Consider the following 21,276-nt stretch of genomic DNA (forward strand, 5'->3'; position numbering starts at 1 on the left):
TTATCCTCAAGCCTCAGAGAAAACCTTAACAGCTCAAAGAAATCGAGATTTGAAGCAGAAAAATCCAAAACTTTACGCTCCTTTAATCCAAAGCTCTAGATCCCAAGTGAATTTTCCCTCCATTTAATTACTGAGCCAGCCATTAGACATCTTTTTTACAGTGAAAACTGGAGCAAAACTTCAAAGGTGGGCAAAGTTTATCCATGATTTTGCACTTTCCTACCTGATCCCAGGAGAATGAGGGAACTCACCTGAGAAGTTTCTAGAAACCAGCATAGTAGTGAGAATGGCTCCCTGAACAAAGGCAGAGAAAAACAGAGTGTTTAATCCATGGCAACAGGACTTTTAGCTCTAATTAGTTAGTCTAAGGGCCCTTCAAACCCATCACGTACCTTGAGTTTTCTGCGGGCGTTGAACTTGCGCAAGCACTCCACTGTCTCTTGGCGATGCATCATGGATGCCACTGTGGACCGTTGCTGAAACCAGCAAATGCAAGATGGAAGAAAATATTCCACATCAGCATTACAAGATCAAGTCACATTCGTGAATAAATCATTCAATCAGTGCATTCAAAAGATCTGACTCAAAAGTATGATTCACTCATTAATCAGACACTGCTATTCTCGAAGAATCAGAAAATAGAGCACAAGTCGTATGGACCATGTTTAAGTTTTTGTTTTTTTTTAGCACTGCACAATGATAGTTAAACTGATAATCATGATTATTTTGCTCAGAAATTATAATCATGATAATTAATCACAAGTGTTCTCATTTGAGAAATTTCGTTCTACATTTCACCATGATTGGGGGATTTAAACTCCTGAAATCTGGCAACCCCAGGAGTCAACAGAAAATGTTAAGAGAAAAAAAAAAATGGATAAAGACCCACTGGGTCAATATTGCAGACGATTATGCAAAATTAATTGAGAAAAGCAGAAATTATGATTAAAATGTGATTAATCCTGCAGGCCATTTTTGAAGCTTAAAAGCTCCAGTAGTTGTAGTAAACTCATCGCTGTTACAAAGTAAGAATCAACACTCAACTTAAATAAACTCCCTCCATTCACCATCCAAAGAAAAAAACAAAGCCATACAGGTTTGTGAGTGAGTAAATAATGGCAATTTTCATATTGAATGAACTATTCCTGAAGTACCTTAAGCATCAAAACAAACACATCAGTCTATTCTGAGAGCACAAAATATGTGAATGTGAAAGCTACATTTCATATTAAACTCTAAAAGAGCTCAGATTCCCCAATGGATCTTTTTTTGCTTGGAGCTTGCGGTAGTCTTCAGCAGAGATAACTTACACAGACCCATGGGTGCTTGAGGGCCTGTTCTGCAGTGATTCTCTTTGCTGGGTTGATGGTCAGCATTTGGTTGATGAGGTTCTTGGCCTCGGGGGTGACCGTGTCCCACTCTGGAGAAGGAAACTGTGGGGGCAAGCATCATGAGCGAGCGTTAGACATGAAATCTAAATGCAGGAGAATGCCTAAAGAGCTTTTCACACCACAAGATGTACTGACACACATACAGAGCGGTCTGCACCGGGGCCTAATGAAATTAAACGTATCACAAGGCAGCGTACAGGATCCAATGAGTCACAGCAATCAGTCCTCTTATTGCTGGCCTATTCGGCACGGCTGGTGCTTGAAACATGTTGCTTGCGCATTTCACACCTCATGGCTTCATTGCAGCCCATAACTAGAGAAAATTGCAGTTGTAATTAGCCAATAAAAAGCTGTGTCTGTATCCATGTTGAATGTGTGTTACACCTCCTCTTTCGTACCAGGAGATCTTAATGTGGCCGTTACAAATCCTTTGTCTGTTCCAAGAAAACCTTGGGCCGGTTCCAGGAAGTATAATTTGTTTTGCGCATCAAGCTGTGTTGCATCAGCTAAAACGGGCGTGTGGATTGTACTTAGAAACACTGCAGGTGCTCGCAAGTCCTTACACACACCGATTCAGCTGCGCTTTTGGCTCAGGGCACTGTTAATACATTTCATGGCTGGAGCGTTTTTGCACCGGTGTGCATTGCTTCAGCAAAGATGGCCATTCAGGATTGTGGATGGTGCATCCAAACATGGCCAGAAGTTGCAGAGACAGAAGCTGGTAACAGATGAGGAGGCAGAACTACACCTCATTGATTGTGGTCACATGACGGAAGGTTACAAGGGTACAAAACAAAGAAGCAAGTTCATTGTGAGGTTTCCCAATTTGATTCTTATGGTATATACTGTGCATAATGTACTGTACACAATAGCAATGTGTCAGCCTGTAGAGATTTGGAATAACATTTATGCCATAGTAGATATATTACCAATGTTAGTGAGCAGGGACTACTTTACACTATTTACATATGAAAAAAAAGACAACAGTCAACAGAAGGAATCATCCAATTAGAATTTAGTAATTAAATCATTAATACTTTAATTTAGCAATTATACATATAATTGGTGACAGTTAAAACATTTATAAATGTTACAAAATATTTTTTATTTAAAAAAAATGTTGTTCTTTTGAACTTTCTATTCATCAAAGATTCTTGAGCACAAAATCAGCATATTAGAATGATTTCTAAGGGATCATTTGACATTGAAGGCTGTGATACAATGGCTAAAAAATCAGCTGTGCCTTCACAGGAATAAATCCAAATGTTAAATATACTGAAAGCAGCTATTTTAAAATGTAACGGTATTTCATAATCTTAGTTTTTTTTTTTTTTTTTAACTGTATGTTGATCAGCATTGGTGAGCATTAGAGAAATCGTACTGACCCCAAACTTTTGAACAGTATTGTATATAACATTTTTGCACTGTTTATTCATCATAATTTTTTGGCCACTAATTTCCAATTACAAAGAGAAAATAATCAAATTAGAAATCTAAAATAATCAACCTCTTTGAAAATCCTTTATCTCTTTACCAGCACTACCACATTTAATATACTGTCTAAACCAGAGATCTTATATATTAAGTACAATGAAAATATAATACAACTATATGCCTACGCCTATCTATATTTAACTATCTATTTTGAGTGCTCCGTATTATGTCACTACATCCACTGAGGGATCACTGACCTAAAACAGGCCAAGACCCCTGATATCAACCATGTTGTGGTTGAAGTTTCAGCAAACATTCTAACATTGTGATAAAGGATTTGTCATATTGTCCATTCCCTGAGGTAAACTCACCTGGCCTGCCCAACACTGTGACACCAAAACCATCTAACATGCATTCAATCCATTTTCACAATAAGTTCACAGTTACATCATCTCTTCCCTTTTATTTGTCACATAAAATTTAATGGAATGAGCATCTCTCTAGGCTAGTCACTCACTCCATGTCATGCCACACACGTCTGAGGGTGTGAGACTGTGATGCAACAGATGGACAATTCAAAAATGCACACACACATACGCAAGCAAACAAGCACATACACTCTGGGAAAGAGGCAGTTGTTTCGAAGCAAAGCTCATCTCTCTGCAATGCGTCAGGGAGGGCCTGACATAATCAATAACAGTACCAGTAGCTCTAAATCACATCCAATCAGAAATTAAACAGGAAGTTGGACCACAGTGTGTGTTGCCACATCTGTTGTAATCAAATAATGCATGAACAATTAAGCAATAAGCTGGAAGTTTATTTATTTTATTATATTTTATTTTATTAAATAAAATTAATAGGGAAATATGATCATTCATTAAAGGTTGACTGACTCAGAAATAAAAGGAATCTAGATTATTTTATAAAATTATTTAAAAAACTATAAAAAAGTATTTTATAAAATAAATAAAATTCCAGCTCATTGATTAATTGTTCCAGCATTTGATTATTTTATTTTATTTTACTTTACTTTTTAGTTTATTTTACTGTTTTGTGTCTTTAACCCCTCTTGGGCCTATTATCGCCATCAGTTTAAAACATTTTTTTTGAACAGTTCTGCCTTGAATTTTATTCCATGTGATTTCAGAAACATTCACAGCAAATGTTAACCAGCTGGGAAATTCCAGTGATTTTCTGAAAGGATGTAGAGGCCTTGTGATGTGCAGTCTAAAATTAAATAAGTCTCACTAGACTGATTTATTAAATGGCTTGATGAGTTCACACAGGCTGGACAAATTAGAAACACCCAAAAATATGATTTTAAGTTACAAGATCACTTTAAAAAATGTATTACAGAAGTTTGACAGAAATGTGGCAAAAGAGGCAAATAGGTTTTACACTCCTAGTGAATGCCTCAGTTGAAAGACTTGATGGTGCATTCAAAGACCAATCAGATGAAGGAGGTTTTAGAGTAGCTAGACAGAACTCCCGCAGACAGAGACAGTTAGAGAGAGTGGCTCCATCGAAGGACAGATGTACTTACATCATAAGCTCCAGCCTTGATCTGCTGGTATAACTTGTGTTGATCTTCATCCCAAAATGGAGGATAGCCCACTAATAGAATGTACAAGATTACACCTATGAAAGAAAGACAGAAAGAGAAAAGGACTCTGATTGGCTGACAGAAAGAATATTCGATTGGGAATGACTTACAGAAATCCTGAAGTGTTTATTAATTTTCTGCATCTCCAAGTTGATTTCACACACACGTGCAGCAAAAACAGGCTTGGTGCCAAAACTTGTGCAGTGTGAATACTGCAACCTGTTAATATAGGAAGCAGAATGAATATGCAAGAGGTCTAATGATTAAGGACCCTGTTGAAAACTCACCACAGGCCCATATGTCCACAGGTTTGCCGTAGGGATCCTTCCTCAATACCTCTGGAGACAGGTAGCCAGGTGTTCCAGCAAAACCTATGACAAAAACAGGTTGAAAAGTGACCATTCTGCACTCTGAGAATAAGATAAAGTGGACTCAAACTGCAGGCGCCTGTAGGCAATGTAACTCAGCCAATTAATATTCACTGAAATGCTAATAATTCCTAGCAGGTTTGTGTGTGTGTGTGTGGATAGTTTGATAGATGGATTTTTCCATACGCCAGAACCATTCAGAGCCAAAATGGTGACGTGCCAAGACGGCTGCCTCCCTCCAGCACTGGCAAGACTGAAGTGGACTGGAAATAGGTGGATTTTAAACAGCTGTGGTAACATGATTTTGAGCTGTCCAATCATATAGCTTATATACAACAATTATTCCAAGCACATGACTTTGTTCTTCACAAAGCTCAGCATACTTCAGTCAAAACAAGATGATTACCTATTAAAAAAAAAAAAAAAAAAAGCTGTACTGTTACTTGATTTGCACTAAAGCACCAGCTACTTCACACCAGCAGAAATAACCAGCCGCCAGTAGGGGGCCACAAGGCCCGAGAGAATCCTGCCTGATGGTTTTATCCAGTAGAGGCAGCTACGGAGGGGCATTTTCATAGTTAAAGGGTCTTTCACACATAGACAGGAATGATGTGTGAAAGCCAAACATGAAATGGGCTAAGTTTGGCATTTAGCACGGCCTGAAAATAAGTCTTTACGGCCAGTCCAACCCGTTTCAAACCAGGGGTAATGGAGCGGGAAATGTTGCAAAATCCTTTTAAGATAAACTGAAAGAACGTTACAAGAGGGAATCAGCACAATTGTGTGGGGGGAAATCCTCACTAATGTAGGAAATCCTGTCAAATCTAAAGCAACAGTAGTTAAAATATTTAAATATATGAAAAGTATAAAAAGTATTCATGAATGGGCAAAATAATATTTAATTAGTGATGAATGCTAGGGCCATACGGCAATGCCCTAGCAACCAATCACTACATCCTTTAAATCTAAAGATCTCTAAAAGTGTCTGTAAGTGTTAGGGGAAAGGTTTGGATAGGTGTAGCTAAATTAACAACAGTTGTGTGAGATGAAGAATTACAGAGCAGAAGTAAAAGTTCTTTACCAAACCAGGCCTGCTGATCTCCCTGCACCTCGATGGCCAGCCCAAAATCAGCCAGTTTTACTGCCGCCCCTTTCATCTTACTGGCCAACAGCAAGTTCTCGGGCTGAGGAGGAAAGCACAGGAAGCCTTTAACACACTAGACACTCACAAACATTTCAAAGTGAGACTGCAAAGCGAGGTCACAACGATCTTTTAGGATTGACAGTGCCCAGTGTGCAGCTATGTGATTTTATAATTCCTAACATTCTCATTACTGTAATTTTTACTGAATTACTGTAAATAAAAAAAACGAAATCATTTTTGTTCATTAAAATAAAGGTATTACAATAGAGACATTTTAAGTGAAATAATATACACAGCTGTTCAAAAGTTTGGCATTGATAGTTTTTCATGTTTCTGAAAGAAGTCTCTTATGCTCCCCAAGACTGCATTTATTTTTTTATGAGTAAAACAGTAAAATACAGTAAAGCAGTAATACTATGATTACAGAGCAGTAATACTTTTATTAGTTTAAATAAAAAAATTAAAAAGAATTATTCCTGTGATGCAAAATCTGATTTTTCAGCATCATTACTCCAGTTTTCAATGTCACATGATCCTTCAGAAATCACTGAAATATGCTGATTTGCTGCTCAAGAAACATTTCTGACAATTATAAATGCTGGAAACCATTGTGCTGCTTAATTTTAAAGAAACTATGATAATTTGTTTAAGATTCTATGACAAATAGAAAAAGCTAAATAAATTATTTAAAATATAATCATAAATATCTTTAATTTAATACATACTTGCTGAATAAAAGTACTTATTTCTTTTTTTTTATGTACTAAACCCAAACTTTAGAATGGTAATGTAAAAAAATTTAATTACAGTAATGAGAATATGATAATAAGAATTAGAAAAAAATATGCTGAAATAATCATATTAAACATAATGAGACAAAAATATTATTCTAAAAAAAAAGGTTAATTTTCTTTTCTTTTTTAATCTGAGTGAAATATGAAAGTTCACCAGTAACATTAAGATATCCAGCAGAAGTAACACCTACAAGACCAACAATACAGCCACTTTGCAACCTGCAACACTGTCAGTGTGAACAGCCATTAAAGAGAAGTACATCTCTAGCAGATGTGCAGATGAACACTAGCCAAACCTGAAATATGACAGATTTTGGGGATCCCAAAACCGGTAAGGTCCCCCCTTATTTTCGGCATGGAGACACAAATGACATACCCAAAATAAAAAGGTTTCTGCTCATGAGTCTTTCTGACTAGATACATAATCAACATATGTTCACAAAGCTAACACTTCAAAGTTTACTGTTCAACAATCAGAATTACTCAGACTGTCATGATAATAAAGATATACAGTATAAGCTCAAACATGAAAACAAAAATAAAAATATTAAAAACATATTTTTTTAAATATAAAAAAAAATGTTGATGTAAGATATGATTTTAGAAACATAATGAAACCAAAGCCACAAGTCTACTAATGCTTCATTTGAAAATTCATAATATAATCTGTAAAACTGTGAATTTTATGAAACATTTTCTAAGGCCATGTCATGTGTGTTTTTAGAGAAGGCTAATAAAAGGCTAATGAAATTGATTTATGGCCCCTGTAAACTCTTCTGTGTGCTGTCTTGTCATGTTTGGTTCTGCAAACAGCTTCATTCATGATTCTATTGTTCTTACGAAATGAGACAAAATGCATTATGAAGAAGAACCGCCCCTGTTACGTAGCTGCATTAGGGCTAACAATAGCATCAAGCTACATAAGACAATTTATGAAATTATTAGTACACTTTCACTCAAAACTCACTTTAAACCACCAACGAGTGTTTGTAATAACTCCCAATCACGTGTGGAATCTGGTCGTTTACTGTTGTTAAAATATGCTATTTATAGCCTTTTATATCGCTGCACAAATTAGCATTACAGATGTGCATAATAATTACTGTTATAAAAATGCCCCAAATCTCAAGAAAATCACATACAAACCATATACTATCATAATCGTGTGTTTATTATTTGGATATTTCGTGGGTACAGAGGTTTCTCTGTGTTGTTGTGGTCAGATATCAATGCGGAAGAGTGAAGGAAGCATGTGACACGATGAGACACCGTCTTGTTATGAGACACAAAAGATTGACAAGGCGAAGGACGAATCAGAGTTTGTCTGAGTCACAGCACGAACACGGAGGAGTATACAAACAGAGACAGCGCTGGGAGCGGCTAATAATCATCAGATCGCATAAATCAGTGGGAAATGAATAGAAATGATGATTCTGTCAGAAGAAATATGAAGTAAACATGAGTAAATATATCTGTATCTATCTATATTCTCCATGTACATGCATCTTTGCACTATAATCCCTTATTGACGCTGTTCAGTGAATCTATGTGAACACAAATAAACACTGACGTGACTGAATATGAATGCATGGTGAATTTCTTTTCACAACTTGACATAATACAGATTTATTATTTTGCACTCCTGACATAAATTACTAAATTACTGTTACTGCAACAATGTTTTATCAACAATTAATATTAAATATCCAGGAGCTTCGAGTAGACGACTAAATGAAGAGGCCCAAAAAAGATAAATTAGGCACAATGGAGGACTTTCACACTAAAATATAGGCTGGAAAAGTCCACTCCCTTGTGTAATATACAACTCAATAGGCTTGATTTATTAGCCGCTGCACATATATCTTCTCAATGCACAGAGTTCATCCTCGAGTTCTACATTCAAGCACAGAATTGAAATGCATCCGTTATGAGGATGCTGGGAAATTTATGCCCATAGGTGTGAATCTCTCGCTCTCCCTCATTAAATGCACAGACTATAAATGAGGATTGGTGAGACTCATGGTGATCCCTCCCACATCCCTCCGTCTCTCAGGCAATACCAGCAACAGTTGTCGTATCACGTTCCTCACTATGGCAACCAGCCTGGGCACATCTCTGCTGCTCAGCATTGGGCTCACATACACACGGGGGAGGGCAGTGGATGTGACTAATGCACAATAGGAGGGCATGATAAAACTGTGTCTGTATGCGTTATCAAAGACATGCTGCTACAATCAAGACAACACGTAAGAGAAATGTCTGAAGAACAAATAATGTTGAATAATTATCATTTTGACCCCCCCCCCCTTAAAAAATAGTGGTTTAGTCAGTAAATATACATCCATGACATGTAATATTTGGTTTTTATCACAGTTTATGTTTATCTTTCTTTAGAAAAAATATTAACAAAATCAAAAATTTGAGCTGGGGTTGTTTCTGAAATTTGGTTGATTTGACACGGAATGTCTTAAAAGTCTTTGTAACAAGTATCTGGGCATATCGACTAGTACCAGAAATGCATACTAGCATGAGCTTTTGAATGCAGTATTAAAGAATTGTAATCAAACTGAGGGGCATAAATATTTCTGTACATGTATATCTGTGTGTTTGTGTAGAGCAGGGCAGGACATCGACTCAGAAACTCTCAGAGGCAGGCGGGTTGCGGCGTGTGTGGTTGTCATGGCGACAGGCTCTCGCTCACCTTAAGGTCTCTGTGCACGATGTCATGCTGGTGAATATGATTGACACTCTCCAGGATCTGATTGATGCACTGGCTGAAAAACAGAATAATAAATCAATCAGTGGCACAGAAAGATCATAAGGATATGTGAGGGGGTGAGATAAGTCTAAATATTGAATTCAACCTTTTATTTTTACTGTATCCCAAAGTCAGTTCCATCATATTTACATTCTTTTTCTTAATTTTGCCATCTCTGAAAGGTGTAGTTTTCCACAAGTTATACGGAGCAATTTTATAGTTTGTATGTGTGTGTTGTCCTTTTGAGCACTTGAAAGCCCCTGGTTAATGCTTCTTTCATTTTAAGAAAAAATCTCAGAGATTCTTCAAAAAAAGTTTGGGCCAAAGAGGAAAAAAGCCATATGTGTATGGAACAACATTTTAATTTTTGGGTTAACAATGCCTTTGAAAATACACTACATTTGAAGAGTATTCTGCAGTTGATATCAGATATAATATTGTGATATTAAAATAGCCGTTCATAAAATTGCCAAACAAGAAACTCATATTACCAAAAAACAGTTATACAGTCTTATATTATACAGTCATTTTGTAAAGAAATAAAGTCTATCATTTTAATGCCTTAATTATAATAAATGCTCAACCAAAATAAATAGATTACTGTAAAGTTAATCAACAGCCGTGGCTGAACAATTCAATTAAGCAATTAAATTAAACACCATGACTGGATAATTGATGCTAGATTTGAATGTACCATTGCTACTTTTACACTGAGCTGGGGTCAAGTGTAATGACTGAGGCACACGAGGTAAGCGGAGCAGGGGATTGTGGGATTGCTGGGGTGGGCGTTACTCTTGGAAAAGCACCTCACTCTCTGACAGGTACACACTCACATGCACACGCGTTATCTCATCCCTCTTAAAGCTGTAATCCTATAACAGAATGTTACAGAGGACTAACCAGGACAGATGAACCAGAATGAGTGTGTGTGTGTGTGTGTGTGTGTGTGTGTGTGTGTGTGTGTGTGTGTGTGTGTGTGTGTTGCTGTGGTGTCATGCTGCTTTATAGATACTTAGTATTAATGTGAAATTCTGCATGACTTTCTTTAGATCCTTATTGAATTTGTTCTGAGGAAATGGCACAGATGATGGGTAGGACATAATTGCATACAACAGACCTTAATACATAGGCTTTAGCAAAACAGTTGGATAGCTTAGTAGTATAGTATACACTGTGTTCCAAATTATTATGCAAGTGCCATATCAACAGGATTTCGGTACAATAAAGAGTCAGAGTTTTGTTTGTGTTGTTTTTCACTTCTTTTTAGATAACTGGTATCAGTTTCAGACAGGTTTGGTCAATAGTTTGCCAGGTCTTCTTAGGTAAATGGAAACCCTACTTAAAGAGGTTGTACCACATTATTAAGCAAGTCACAGTTCTCATGAAATATGGTGAGGAAGAAAGATCTTTCTGAAGATAAAAAATACGAAACAATGCAATGTCTTGCAAAAGGCATCAAAACAAACAATATTTTGCGAAAAGCTAATAGAAATTAGAAACACAGCTTTACACACAACTGCCAGTCTGCATGGAGAGGATCTTGAGACTCCAGTGTCTTCAAACACCTGTCTGCTGCTCAGCAGTGGCTTTTTTACACCTGCCATTACAATACAGTTCATTTGTTTGACAGAAACTTTCCTTAATAAATCTTTATCTGACCAAGATCTTCTGTGCTCTAAGTCACTCACAAATCTTTTGACAGTTGACAAAATATTGTTTGTTTTGATGCCTTTTGCAAGACATTGCATTGTTTCATACTTTTCATCTTCAGAAAGATCTTTCTTCCTCACCATATTTCATGAGAACTGTGACTTGCTTAATAATGTGGAACAACCTCTTTAAGTAGGGTTTCCATTTACCTAAGAAGACCTGGCAAACTATTGACCAAACCTGTCTGAAACTGATACCAGTTATCTAAAAAAAGATGTGAAAAACAACAAACAAAAATCTGACTCTTTATTGTACCAAAATCCTATTGATATGTCACTTGCATAATAATTTGGAACGTTGTGTAGTATATCATAGCATAGTATAGTATAGTATTTTTAAATAATAATTTCTATATTATATTGCATTCTATTAACTTGGCAATTGCTGACTCATACTGTGTATTTTAATTGCCATTTAAATTATTATATTGCTATGCAATCCACCTCTTTTGCTATAATATTACTTAAAATAATAAGATGTATAAATTATTTTAATATATTAATTACATTACTATTTTATTTTATTTTATTTTATTTTTTATTTTCAAGTGCAGACTCACACCATGTACAATGTCCAAATGGTCCAAATTGGAAATTTGCAAGATCCAAATTGCTATCAATGTGTTTTGCCATACAACACTACACAACTGTTTTAAAATAATCATTTAAATTGAATGATATTATATTACGTTATTTTATAACTTGATAGAAGTGCATATACAGTGTCCTAACTAGGTGACAAGTTTCCAGTGACAAGCCACTTTACCATGCCTTGTTAGGACATGTCACAAGGAACAAAAGAGTGAGTAGATAAGATAAGAAAGTTGGCTGAAAAAGACTACTGAGTATATTATTATTACAAAAGAACACAAAAGCTATTTGCCCAAATTTGGTTACATTTTAAGCCCAGCATTCCATTTTCAGGATAGCAAAAATCCCACTGGACACAAAAGACCTGTCTATATCTCACACAAATACATGCTAACACACACAAATAAGACTGACACACAAAGCTGGTCTTTTTATAAAACTACTCTTTTTCCCCACTCACCCTCTTTTTATCGGTCTTTACCTATGTAATATTAAAGCTTAGACGCTAAATTAGCATCATGCAACTCTTGTTAACTAAATTTACCATGAACTCTCGTATGAGCGCATTAAAACACAGATATCTGCTGGAGGGTGTTTGTGTTGGATGCCTGGGGCTTTAACTTGGATACAAAGTCCCTTTGAGACTTACACACTCGCTGCTGGTTCCTGAAGACACTGTTCAAATTGTGCAATTTCTGTGCTACCAGAGTTTCCACTTTGAGAAACCGGTTTAGAAAGAATCTTAATGTTTGCCATTTATTGGCAGTGCTGTTAGTGCTGGAGAAGTGATGCACTAGAAAGGAGGGGCCAACAGAGGCCAAATGGATGCGATTTTCTGTGGCACCTGTTGGTTCTGCAGCTCCACCATCCTTAAAGGATCTCAGTTTTTCTGCACAAAAGGGATCGTCCTCTCTCTGTGCTTTTGAATCAGATGTAAGTGTGTGTGTGTGTGTGTGTAAGTGTGACCTGCTCACTGCAGGCTGCAGCACAGTAACCACAGCAACAGTAAATTGGAGAGCCCACCTTGCGTCAGCTTCACTGTAATACTCTCTGGCGACGATGTCCTCAAACAACTCCCCCCCAGTCACACTGCGGAAAGAGAGAAAGGGAAAGAAAAAAACAGCGAAACAAGGGATGAGAGAGTGGAGAGTGTGCTGCGGTTTGGGATAATTTGGTCAGGAGCAAGAGGCAGAACCAACATTTTACATTTACATAAACATGATCGCAAATGTATGTGATGCTGCAGTAAAACACGTATGCTCTGATTATACTATGGATATTCTGTGTATATTATCAGATTCAGGGATGTAGTTATAATTTTACCACAGTAACCATAGTTTGAGACAAAATACAAGAGGCAATGCAAGACAGTGGTGGCTCTTACGAAGTTACCAGAGTTTAACTGTAGTAACCTGTGGTAACCTGTATTTTAGCCCAAACTGGTAAATTTTGGTAATGCAAAACACAGAACATGGAAAAAAAAATCCTTATGAAATAAATACAAATGACTAAACACAACAAAAATGACAGTAATAATAATTACAATTAATATACAACAAATGTAATAATAATAATAATAATAATAAATATTTTCATTTGATTTTCATTATATAAAATGTAATAAAAATTTAAATAATAATTTTTATAAAATAAAAAATAATAAAATTTTAAAGAAAAATATTATTTCATTCTATCATTTTATAATCCTATTTTTATCTTAATTTTATATATATATATATATATATATATATATATATATATATATATATATATATATATATATATATATATATATATATATACATACACATAAAAATTACTCTACATGTGTGTGTATGTATATACGGTGTGAATATTAAGCAGCACAACTGTTCTTAAAACCAATAATGATAAGAAAAGTTTGATCAACATTAAAGGCCCGTTCACACCAAGAACGATAACTATAAAGATAACGATATTAGCGTCAACACCAGCGAACGATATCTTCTGTTTATTCTAAGCGCACGCTCGTCTGGCGCTTTAAATTCTCGAGCTCGTTACAGCAGGAGCGAATCTGATTGGCTGCCAATTTTTTATCGTTCATCAGCTGGAAAAAAAAAATCATTTTGAAAGTGATTCCAACGATACTGTTTTTCTTTGTCTTTATCGTTATAGTTGTGGTGTGGACTCTGCTGTTCTTTAATACTGAAAATGATTTTTAGAACTATATCTTTATCCTTATCTTTATAGTTATCGTCCTTGGTGTGAACGGGCCTTTAATCAGCATATTACAATAATTTCTGAAGGATCATGTGACACAGAAGACTGGAGTAATTGATGCTGGAAATTCTGCTTTGCCATCACAGGAATAAATTACATTTTAAAATATATTAGAATAGAAAATAATTATTTTAAATAGTAGTAATATTGCTCTGTATATTGTGAGGGTGGAGTGCAGTTGGCACTGAGGTGAGGATGAGACACATAAAAGGAACATTAGTAACGTATCCTTTGTTCCACATAAACTGAGTTCCACAATGATGCCTGGAAAAATCTGAGTAAACTGGACTGGTTAATCCCAGGCCACATTCACAGAAACAACAATCTTGACAGCACTAAATCGCATTTATAGGGCCACCCAGAAATGTCTACCCATCAATTCTGCTGGCAGATCCCATAAAATTTGAAGGATATATTTTTGACACCCGGGAAGGTGCGTACAAGGTGTTTTTGTCAAACATATTTCAGCTGCATTTATCTGCCTGCAGGAATGGGGCTTCTGACATGATTCACTGGATCAAAATGTCTTCGGTTTGATAACTTGTCCATCCTCATTCAAAAAACGGGAAGTACCTTACAGCTATTGAGAATTATAAACTCACCTGAATATAGAAACTAGCTCCATTTCTAAATATGTCATTATAATATTATTTATATACTATTATTTTACTATTTATTAATAATTTTAATTGTTAGCTGTTATTTTTTATTTTTCAGTATTTTTACTTTTATATTTCAGTATTTAGTAATACTGTGTAAAGTGCTTTTGTCACATTTATTAGTTTTTAACTAATTAGTATTATATACACATTACTAAACCTAAATAATTAATTAAAGCTATATATAGCTTTTAATTATATTAATTATATATATATATATATATATATATATATATATATATATATATATATATATATATATATATATATATATATATATATATATATATATATATATATATATAAACTTTAATTATTATTTAGGTTAAGTCTTTTTAGTTCTTATTTCCATTAGTTGCGAAGACAGCATTTCCTATTTTCACTTACATTTAAGTTTTTATTCTAATATACTGTATTTTATTTTAGATTTATTTCAATTACCAAAAACAAAGATGCCTTCTTTTTGCTGAATTCTTAAAGAAAAAACAAATCCTGTTGTGTTGTGTTGCTGCCTATGTAGAATGTTTTAAATAGTTTATTTATGAGATTTCATTTCAGTTAGAATGCTGTCTTAAAAGGCAGTTTCCTAAGTAGGCAGCGAGGTAGCTCACTAGGTTTTGAAACGGAACCTATATAATGATGACTTAAGTTACAGTGCAGCATATACTGCTGAGTCACACAGCACAGGTGTGTGTGTGTGTGTGTGTGTGTGTGTGTGTGTGTGTGTGTGTGAGTTTCGGTCATACTCACAGGTCAAAGACCAGGTAATGGAAACCTTCTTCTGAGATACTCTCATGGAGCCGAACTGGGGTTGAAAAGATAACAGAAGAATCAGCATTAAACAACGTCAACACAGAGTTGCATTATGAAAGCATTTTTTAATAAGAGGGACATCTTGAGCATTCTTCACTCCATCACACAGCGTTCATAACATCTGATGAGAACATATGGCATACGTCCAATTACACACTATGATAGTGATGCTTACAATTACGAAGCATGTGACTTAAGTTAACCATAATGAGCACATGGCGAAATGAACTAACAAAAAGAGGATCCATCGAAAAGAGAGAGAGAGGATGGATGACAAGCTCACTTATGTACACAAGCAGCATGTCACGTAGACAGTGACACACACCGAGTGTATTGGGTTGGGGGTTGGATGGAGAAAGAGAGAGTGAGAGAGAAATAAGGAGAGAGAGTTGAGTAAACACTGCCCAGAATAGCAGGGGCCTTATGAGAGCGCTGAGAGAAAGAGCAATATAGCTATAACTAGTTGAAGGAGGGAAGGAAAGAAACGGAGGATAAATAACAAAGGGACTGAGGCAAATCTGATGCTGTGAAATACATATATTAGATAAATTACTTCTACATTATTTGAGTAATGCAGCGAGTCAATAGCCTTCAGAGTGATTGTTTGACAAGCAAGGCCCTAGCATGTTGACTCTGGGACTGTAAACACGAGCCACCATCATGCCATTAATTACAGAAGCTCGAGTTTAATAAAGTCCTAAACATTCAGAGAGAGGTTAAACACAATGTAAATTGGCATCTGCACTTAACTTCTTTAGAGTAAGGTATATCAATGTTTAGCGAGAAACAATGTCTGAACTGGCAGAACCAGAAGGCACTAAGATTTGAGAGAATAGAAACAGGTTCGGCTATAATATTATTGGGTTTATTTAAGTTGAAGTTCATTTTTTAAGGTGATTTTTCTTTGAAGATACGATGAAGTTCCCCTTCAGTTTCCTTTCAAAACATCGCTCTGTTTGTTTAAGCATCCCAACCGGCAACATGGATTCAACCAATGGTATTAGTTTGGAGGCGGGACTGTTTATTTTTTTTTTTTTCAACTAATGGAGAAGAGAGGAAGCATTCAGGGACCCGATTAAAATTATTGCCATTATTTTTATGATTTCTTCTGCACAGAAACTACACACAAAACCTTATTACTTTTCCAATTTAATAATAATAATAATGATAATAATAACAACAACAATTTGAAGTGTGTAATTTTTTTTTGCATCAAAAGAAAATAAAATCTTACTATTGAATATAATAATATATTATTTTTTTCAACCAATGGAAGACAGGGGAAGTGTTCAGGAAACCTGTTGCAATTTTGTTGAGTCAGAAATTACACATTTCAACTAAATTTTTTTTTTAATTCCTATAATAATAATAATAATAATAATAATATCAATAATGTTCTTCTTCTTATTATTATTATAATTATCAGCATCATCATTACACACATCACCTTCTTAAAATATTTTGAACTTAATAATAATAGTTACTAATAAGTGTTTAATTACTGCAAAAATAATGACTATTTAATATGATGATGATGATTAGTATTTTTAATATAATGTATTGCTGACAAAGAACATTCTACAAACTCACAGTAAATTACAAACACATGACTAGCTGAGTGAAAGAGTAATATCCATTAGTGTGTGCCAACTGTGCCAGTGGCGATGAGCACTCAGTCCTCTCTCCTCTTTAACCTTTCAGACTGTCTCTCTCTCTTTCCATCTCTCTTCCTTCATTGGCTCTATTGTTTAGCACTTATGTGCAGCCCAAGCAGAAAACATGACAAGCTGTCCACTTGAGGAGAGACGACAGAAGGGAAAGTGAAGGAGAGAGAGGCCGATACAGGTGATGGAGCAGGAGAAAGGCGAAGGCATCGCCAGAGGGGGAACAGAAATGAGAATAAGAAAACACATCGGATGGAAAGGCGGCGAGATAGTGGGTGGAAAAAAAGAGGAAGGAGTGAGACAGAAAATGGAGGAGAAAGAAACTGGATAGAGTGTGAAGTTGAGGTCAGTGTGGGATATGATTCAAAAGGTGTGGAAGATGCCAGACAGTAGAACGATATACAAGTAAAAGACAGCGGATGTAACTTAGACGAGTTATATAACATTAAATGTAGGGATGTAATGATTAACCATGAGCGGGTCGAAAATCGATTCAAATATGTGACAATTCAAATCGGTTGAGATGCCAAACAAATCGCGATACAATCGGAATAGTAGTTTATATTAATGTATCTCTGTGGGGAACTGACTATCTTTAGAAAAGATCTTGCCTCTGAACAATGAATTTTAAAATAGTGTTCAAAAGCAGCTCTGCTTTGTTTACAGCTGTAACCTAGGAAACACTGTATCACTGCTGTTCATAAGCGCCACCTGCTGTCAGAGAGTGAATCTGCATCTCTTTCAGCTCGTCTGCTGATTCGTTCAGACATGTTTAATATAGTATAGTTTCACAAAACTAAAGTCAGACCATTCTGTTTTTGCTTCATATTTAGAAATTATACAGTCTTTGTTTGGATCATGACTAAATCCAGTGGTTGCCTCCCATTTTAAATGGAAAGAGCACAGACAAAGCCATAGTTTGTTCATATTAAGAGATTTCATTTATTTGTGTAACTTACTTGTTAAACGTGAAGCAATAGCCTAATACAACAATTTACTGTATTATGTCTTCAATCTCATTTTGTTTAAAAAAATCATGAGAAAATTGAATTGTGGAATCAAAATCGTGAATCGAATCGTAAGTTGAGTGAATCGTTACATCCCTAATTAAATGAATAATTTAACCCTCTGGAGTCGATTAACGCGTATACGCGTTTTGGGGTATTTTCTCCTGATAACCCCGAAAAGAACTTAAATTACACTTTCAGTTTTGATCGTACAGATAAGTGCAATACATCAATCGAATCTGTAAAGGGTCTACTTTTTTTTGTATAAAGACATAATAACAACAAAACTTTGTGCACTTATAAAATAAAGATAACAAACAAGGAGTGCTGTCTGCAGCCTTTGTCTGCGCTGATCTTCAGATACAAATGCGTCATTAAAATGAACTGTAACTCAGTGAATACTCAACGAAGAGACATGAGAGAGATATCTATAGAAAGCCTGACATGTCTACTTTTAAACTAAACAAGTGCTGCTGAAAACAAATATTCTGTGATAAAGTAATCCATATGAAAACAACGCGATGTCCGTTTTTCACATCCCCCTTCATTATCTTCTAATGCGACCACGCCCCCGCGCCGAGCGCGCTTTTGAGATTCAAATGTTTCACTGAAGCGCGCGGCTTTTGAATACGCCCACACAACAGAAGACACATGTTATCTGTTTGATCTCCTGTGCTCCATCAATTTACTGTTTGCTTCGCGATGAGAGGAATAAGACATAATTCACCCCAAAAAGATGTGATGTGGTTGAGGATTTGAGATTTGGATTTCCTCAGAAAAAAGAATGAAGCACTTTATTCAGCAGAGTTCATAAACATGAGTAAGTCTCTTTTTATTTATTTATATACTTGTACTAGTTTTCACATAACGTGTAAACATTTTACTAGTTAGACTTTTTCCAAAGACTTTTTCCAAACTATAATTCCTGACTAAATGTATAATCAAGTGAAATATTATAAAGTTTCAATAACAATATACACCACTATACCATTCAAAAGCTTGATGTAAATAATATAAATGTAACAATAAATGTAACTGTAACCAAATGTAACAATCATTGCTGTTCTTTCAATTTATCCCCCCTAAAAAACCTAAAAAAAAATATTCTCAGCTCTTTTCAACATTAATAATAATAATAATAATAATAATAATAATAATAATGATGATGATGATAATAATAACAATAAATGTTTTTTTTGTAGAAAATAAGATTGTTAAAAGGATTTCTGAAGGACTGTGTGACTGGAGTAATTATGCAAAAAAATTCAGTTTGAAAGTCAGCTTTGATTTTTCCTAATAAACTGTTTAACTGCACTCACAAGTGAATATTAAATTATGTTGTGGGATAATTAAATGTATTCTAAATAAACTACAAACATAAAATTATATAGATTTATTTTGTCCTCACATTCTTTCTTGTAACTCACCCCTCTCAGTGACACAGCTGACTGAATGGCTCATTATGCAGCTCATTATGCAGGTCTTTTGTCTTCTCAGGTGTGAATTCATGATAGTTGACGCCTACTCGCATATGACTTTTACCAACAAAAAGTGTCTTAGAAATTTTAAATCAATATATTGTTTTCTGTAAGTGAGTAAACAAGATGATTTTCACATCATTTAGAAAAAAAAAAAAATTCTAGGCTACAAGCTCCAGTTCTCAAAATTCCTGGGAACCAATTTTCTGTATGTGTTTTATTGCCTTTTTCAAGTGATTTAACATTTTTAGTTTTTCACTAACCACGCATAACATTTTTTTTTCTCAAAAAAACACAATCATGTACATTCATGCTGCTCACATATTATTATAGCCTAGTTTGTGCTGATTACAGTGAGATTAGACTTTAGCCATTTAGATATTTATAAGAAACTGAAAAAAGCACAAATGTCAGGGCATGACAAAACTTCTCCAGGCCCCAAAAATACCCTTAGACTCCAGAGGGTTAAAGTTCAAATACTATTCTTTTGAGCTTTCTATTCATCAAAGAATCTTGAAAACATTTTTTCACATTTTCCATTAAAATATTAAGCAGCACAACTATTTTTAACACTAATAATAATAATACTACGAAGAAGTAACTGGAGTAATGGCTTCTCATATATTAAAATACAAAACAATCATTTTACAATATAATTTCCTACAATATTACTGTTTTTACTGTATTTCTGATTAAATAAATGCAGCCTTGGTGAACATAAAAATCTTTGCGGATTATTTTAAGATCATTGACTTTATAAATGGCAGCATTAGACGTACAACAGAAGTGTTGTATAAAAACTTATTTCAGCAAATCTGCATACATCTCATACTGCCAATCTGAAATGTACACAAATATTTTCTGAAATATTTTTACACTATTTTAAAACTTAAGAATACTGAAAAATAAATACTGAAAAAAAAAAAAACATTTAATTGTGAAATGTGAATTTTTAAACTCATATTAATCACCCAAGCAGGCAAAAGCAATAACCTCAAAATATATATCAGGGAGTGTGTTACATAAACTTCTTGTCTCAAGTCTTCTGTCCTATATGAGATCCTTACTGAAATCACCATGGTTACCAAACAGATAAGAAAGGATTCTAGTGTTGGATGTTTCTGTAATACAGCCCCAGGGGTATAAAAATATAACACAGTTCGACTAATTATCACAGTAACATAACAAAATATGTCACAATGTAGTTGTTTTTGTTGAAAAGTAATAAAGATTTATTTAATTATTCTCTCTTATGATTTGATACTTGATGAACACAAAGCAAAAGATAAGACCACGTATAATTAACGAACATCTAATATCATTTGCATCATACACTATTTCAGCCAAGTATGTCTTTCTTCATCTTCTTCGTGCTTTTTTCCACTCTCTCGCCTCTTCTATTGCTGTGCTCCGGAGCTCATTGGTGATAATGACGGTATTTGGGCTGAACTGCTGCCCACCAGTATCTCCCACCTCAGCACAGTTATTTATAGAGCTCCACTCCTCTTCTATCCCTCTCCATCTCTCTCTGCTGATCTCTCCATCCCTCTACCTTCACCTCTTTCTTTGTCGCCATCGCCCCCATCTCGATGGCTCCGCTC

General features: G+C 35.1%; 1 protein-coding gene across 16 annotated transcripts in view; it reads right to left on the reverse strand.

Moving 5' to 3' along the window:
• The window catches only part of camk2g1 (calcium/calmodulin-dependent protein kinase (CaM kinase) II gamma 1), a 76,712-nt gene that overhangs the window by 14,749 nt on the left and 40,687 nt on the right, over positions 1-21,276 (reverse strand). For all 16 annotated transcript variants that reach the window (XM_042767982.1, XM_042767981.1, XM_042767978.1 and 13 more), the window contains exons 4-12: positions 15,464-15,518; positions 12,819-12,884; positions 9,439-9,511; positions 5,881-5,983; positions 4,719-4,802; positions 4,372-4,466; positions 1,311-1,433; positions 393-476; positions 252-294 (exon numbers count right to left, since the gene is read on the reverse strand). In XM_042767982.1, coding sequence (XP_042623916.1) covers positions 252-294; positions 393-476; positions 1,311-1,433; positions 4,372-4,466; positions 4,719-4,802; positions 5,881-5,983; positions 9,439-9,511; positions 12,819-12,884; positions 15,464-15,518 — 726 coding nt within the window. The remainder of the gene's footprint in view (positions 1-251; positions 295-392; positions 477-1,310; positions 1,434-4,371; positions 4,467-4,718; positions 4,803-5,880; positions 5,984-9,438; positions 9,512-12,818; positions 12,885-15,463; positions 15,519-21,276) is intronic.

This window comes from Cyprinus carpio, chromosome A12 (genome assembly GCF_018340385.1).
Source record: "Cyprinus carpio isolate SPL01 chromosome A12, ASM1834038v1, whole genome shotgun sequence".
In the NCBI taxonomy this organism is placed as follows: Eukaryota; Metazoa; Chordata; class Actinopteri; order Cypriniformes; family Cyprinidae; genus Cyprinus; species Cyprinus carpio.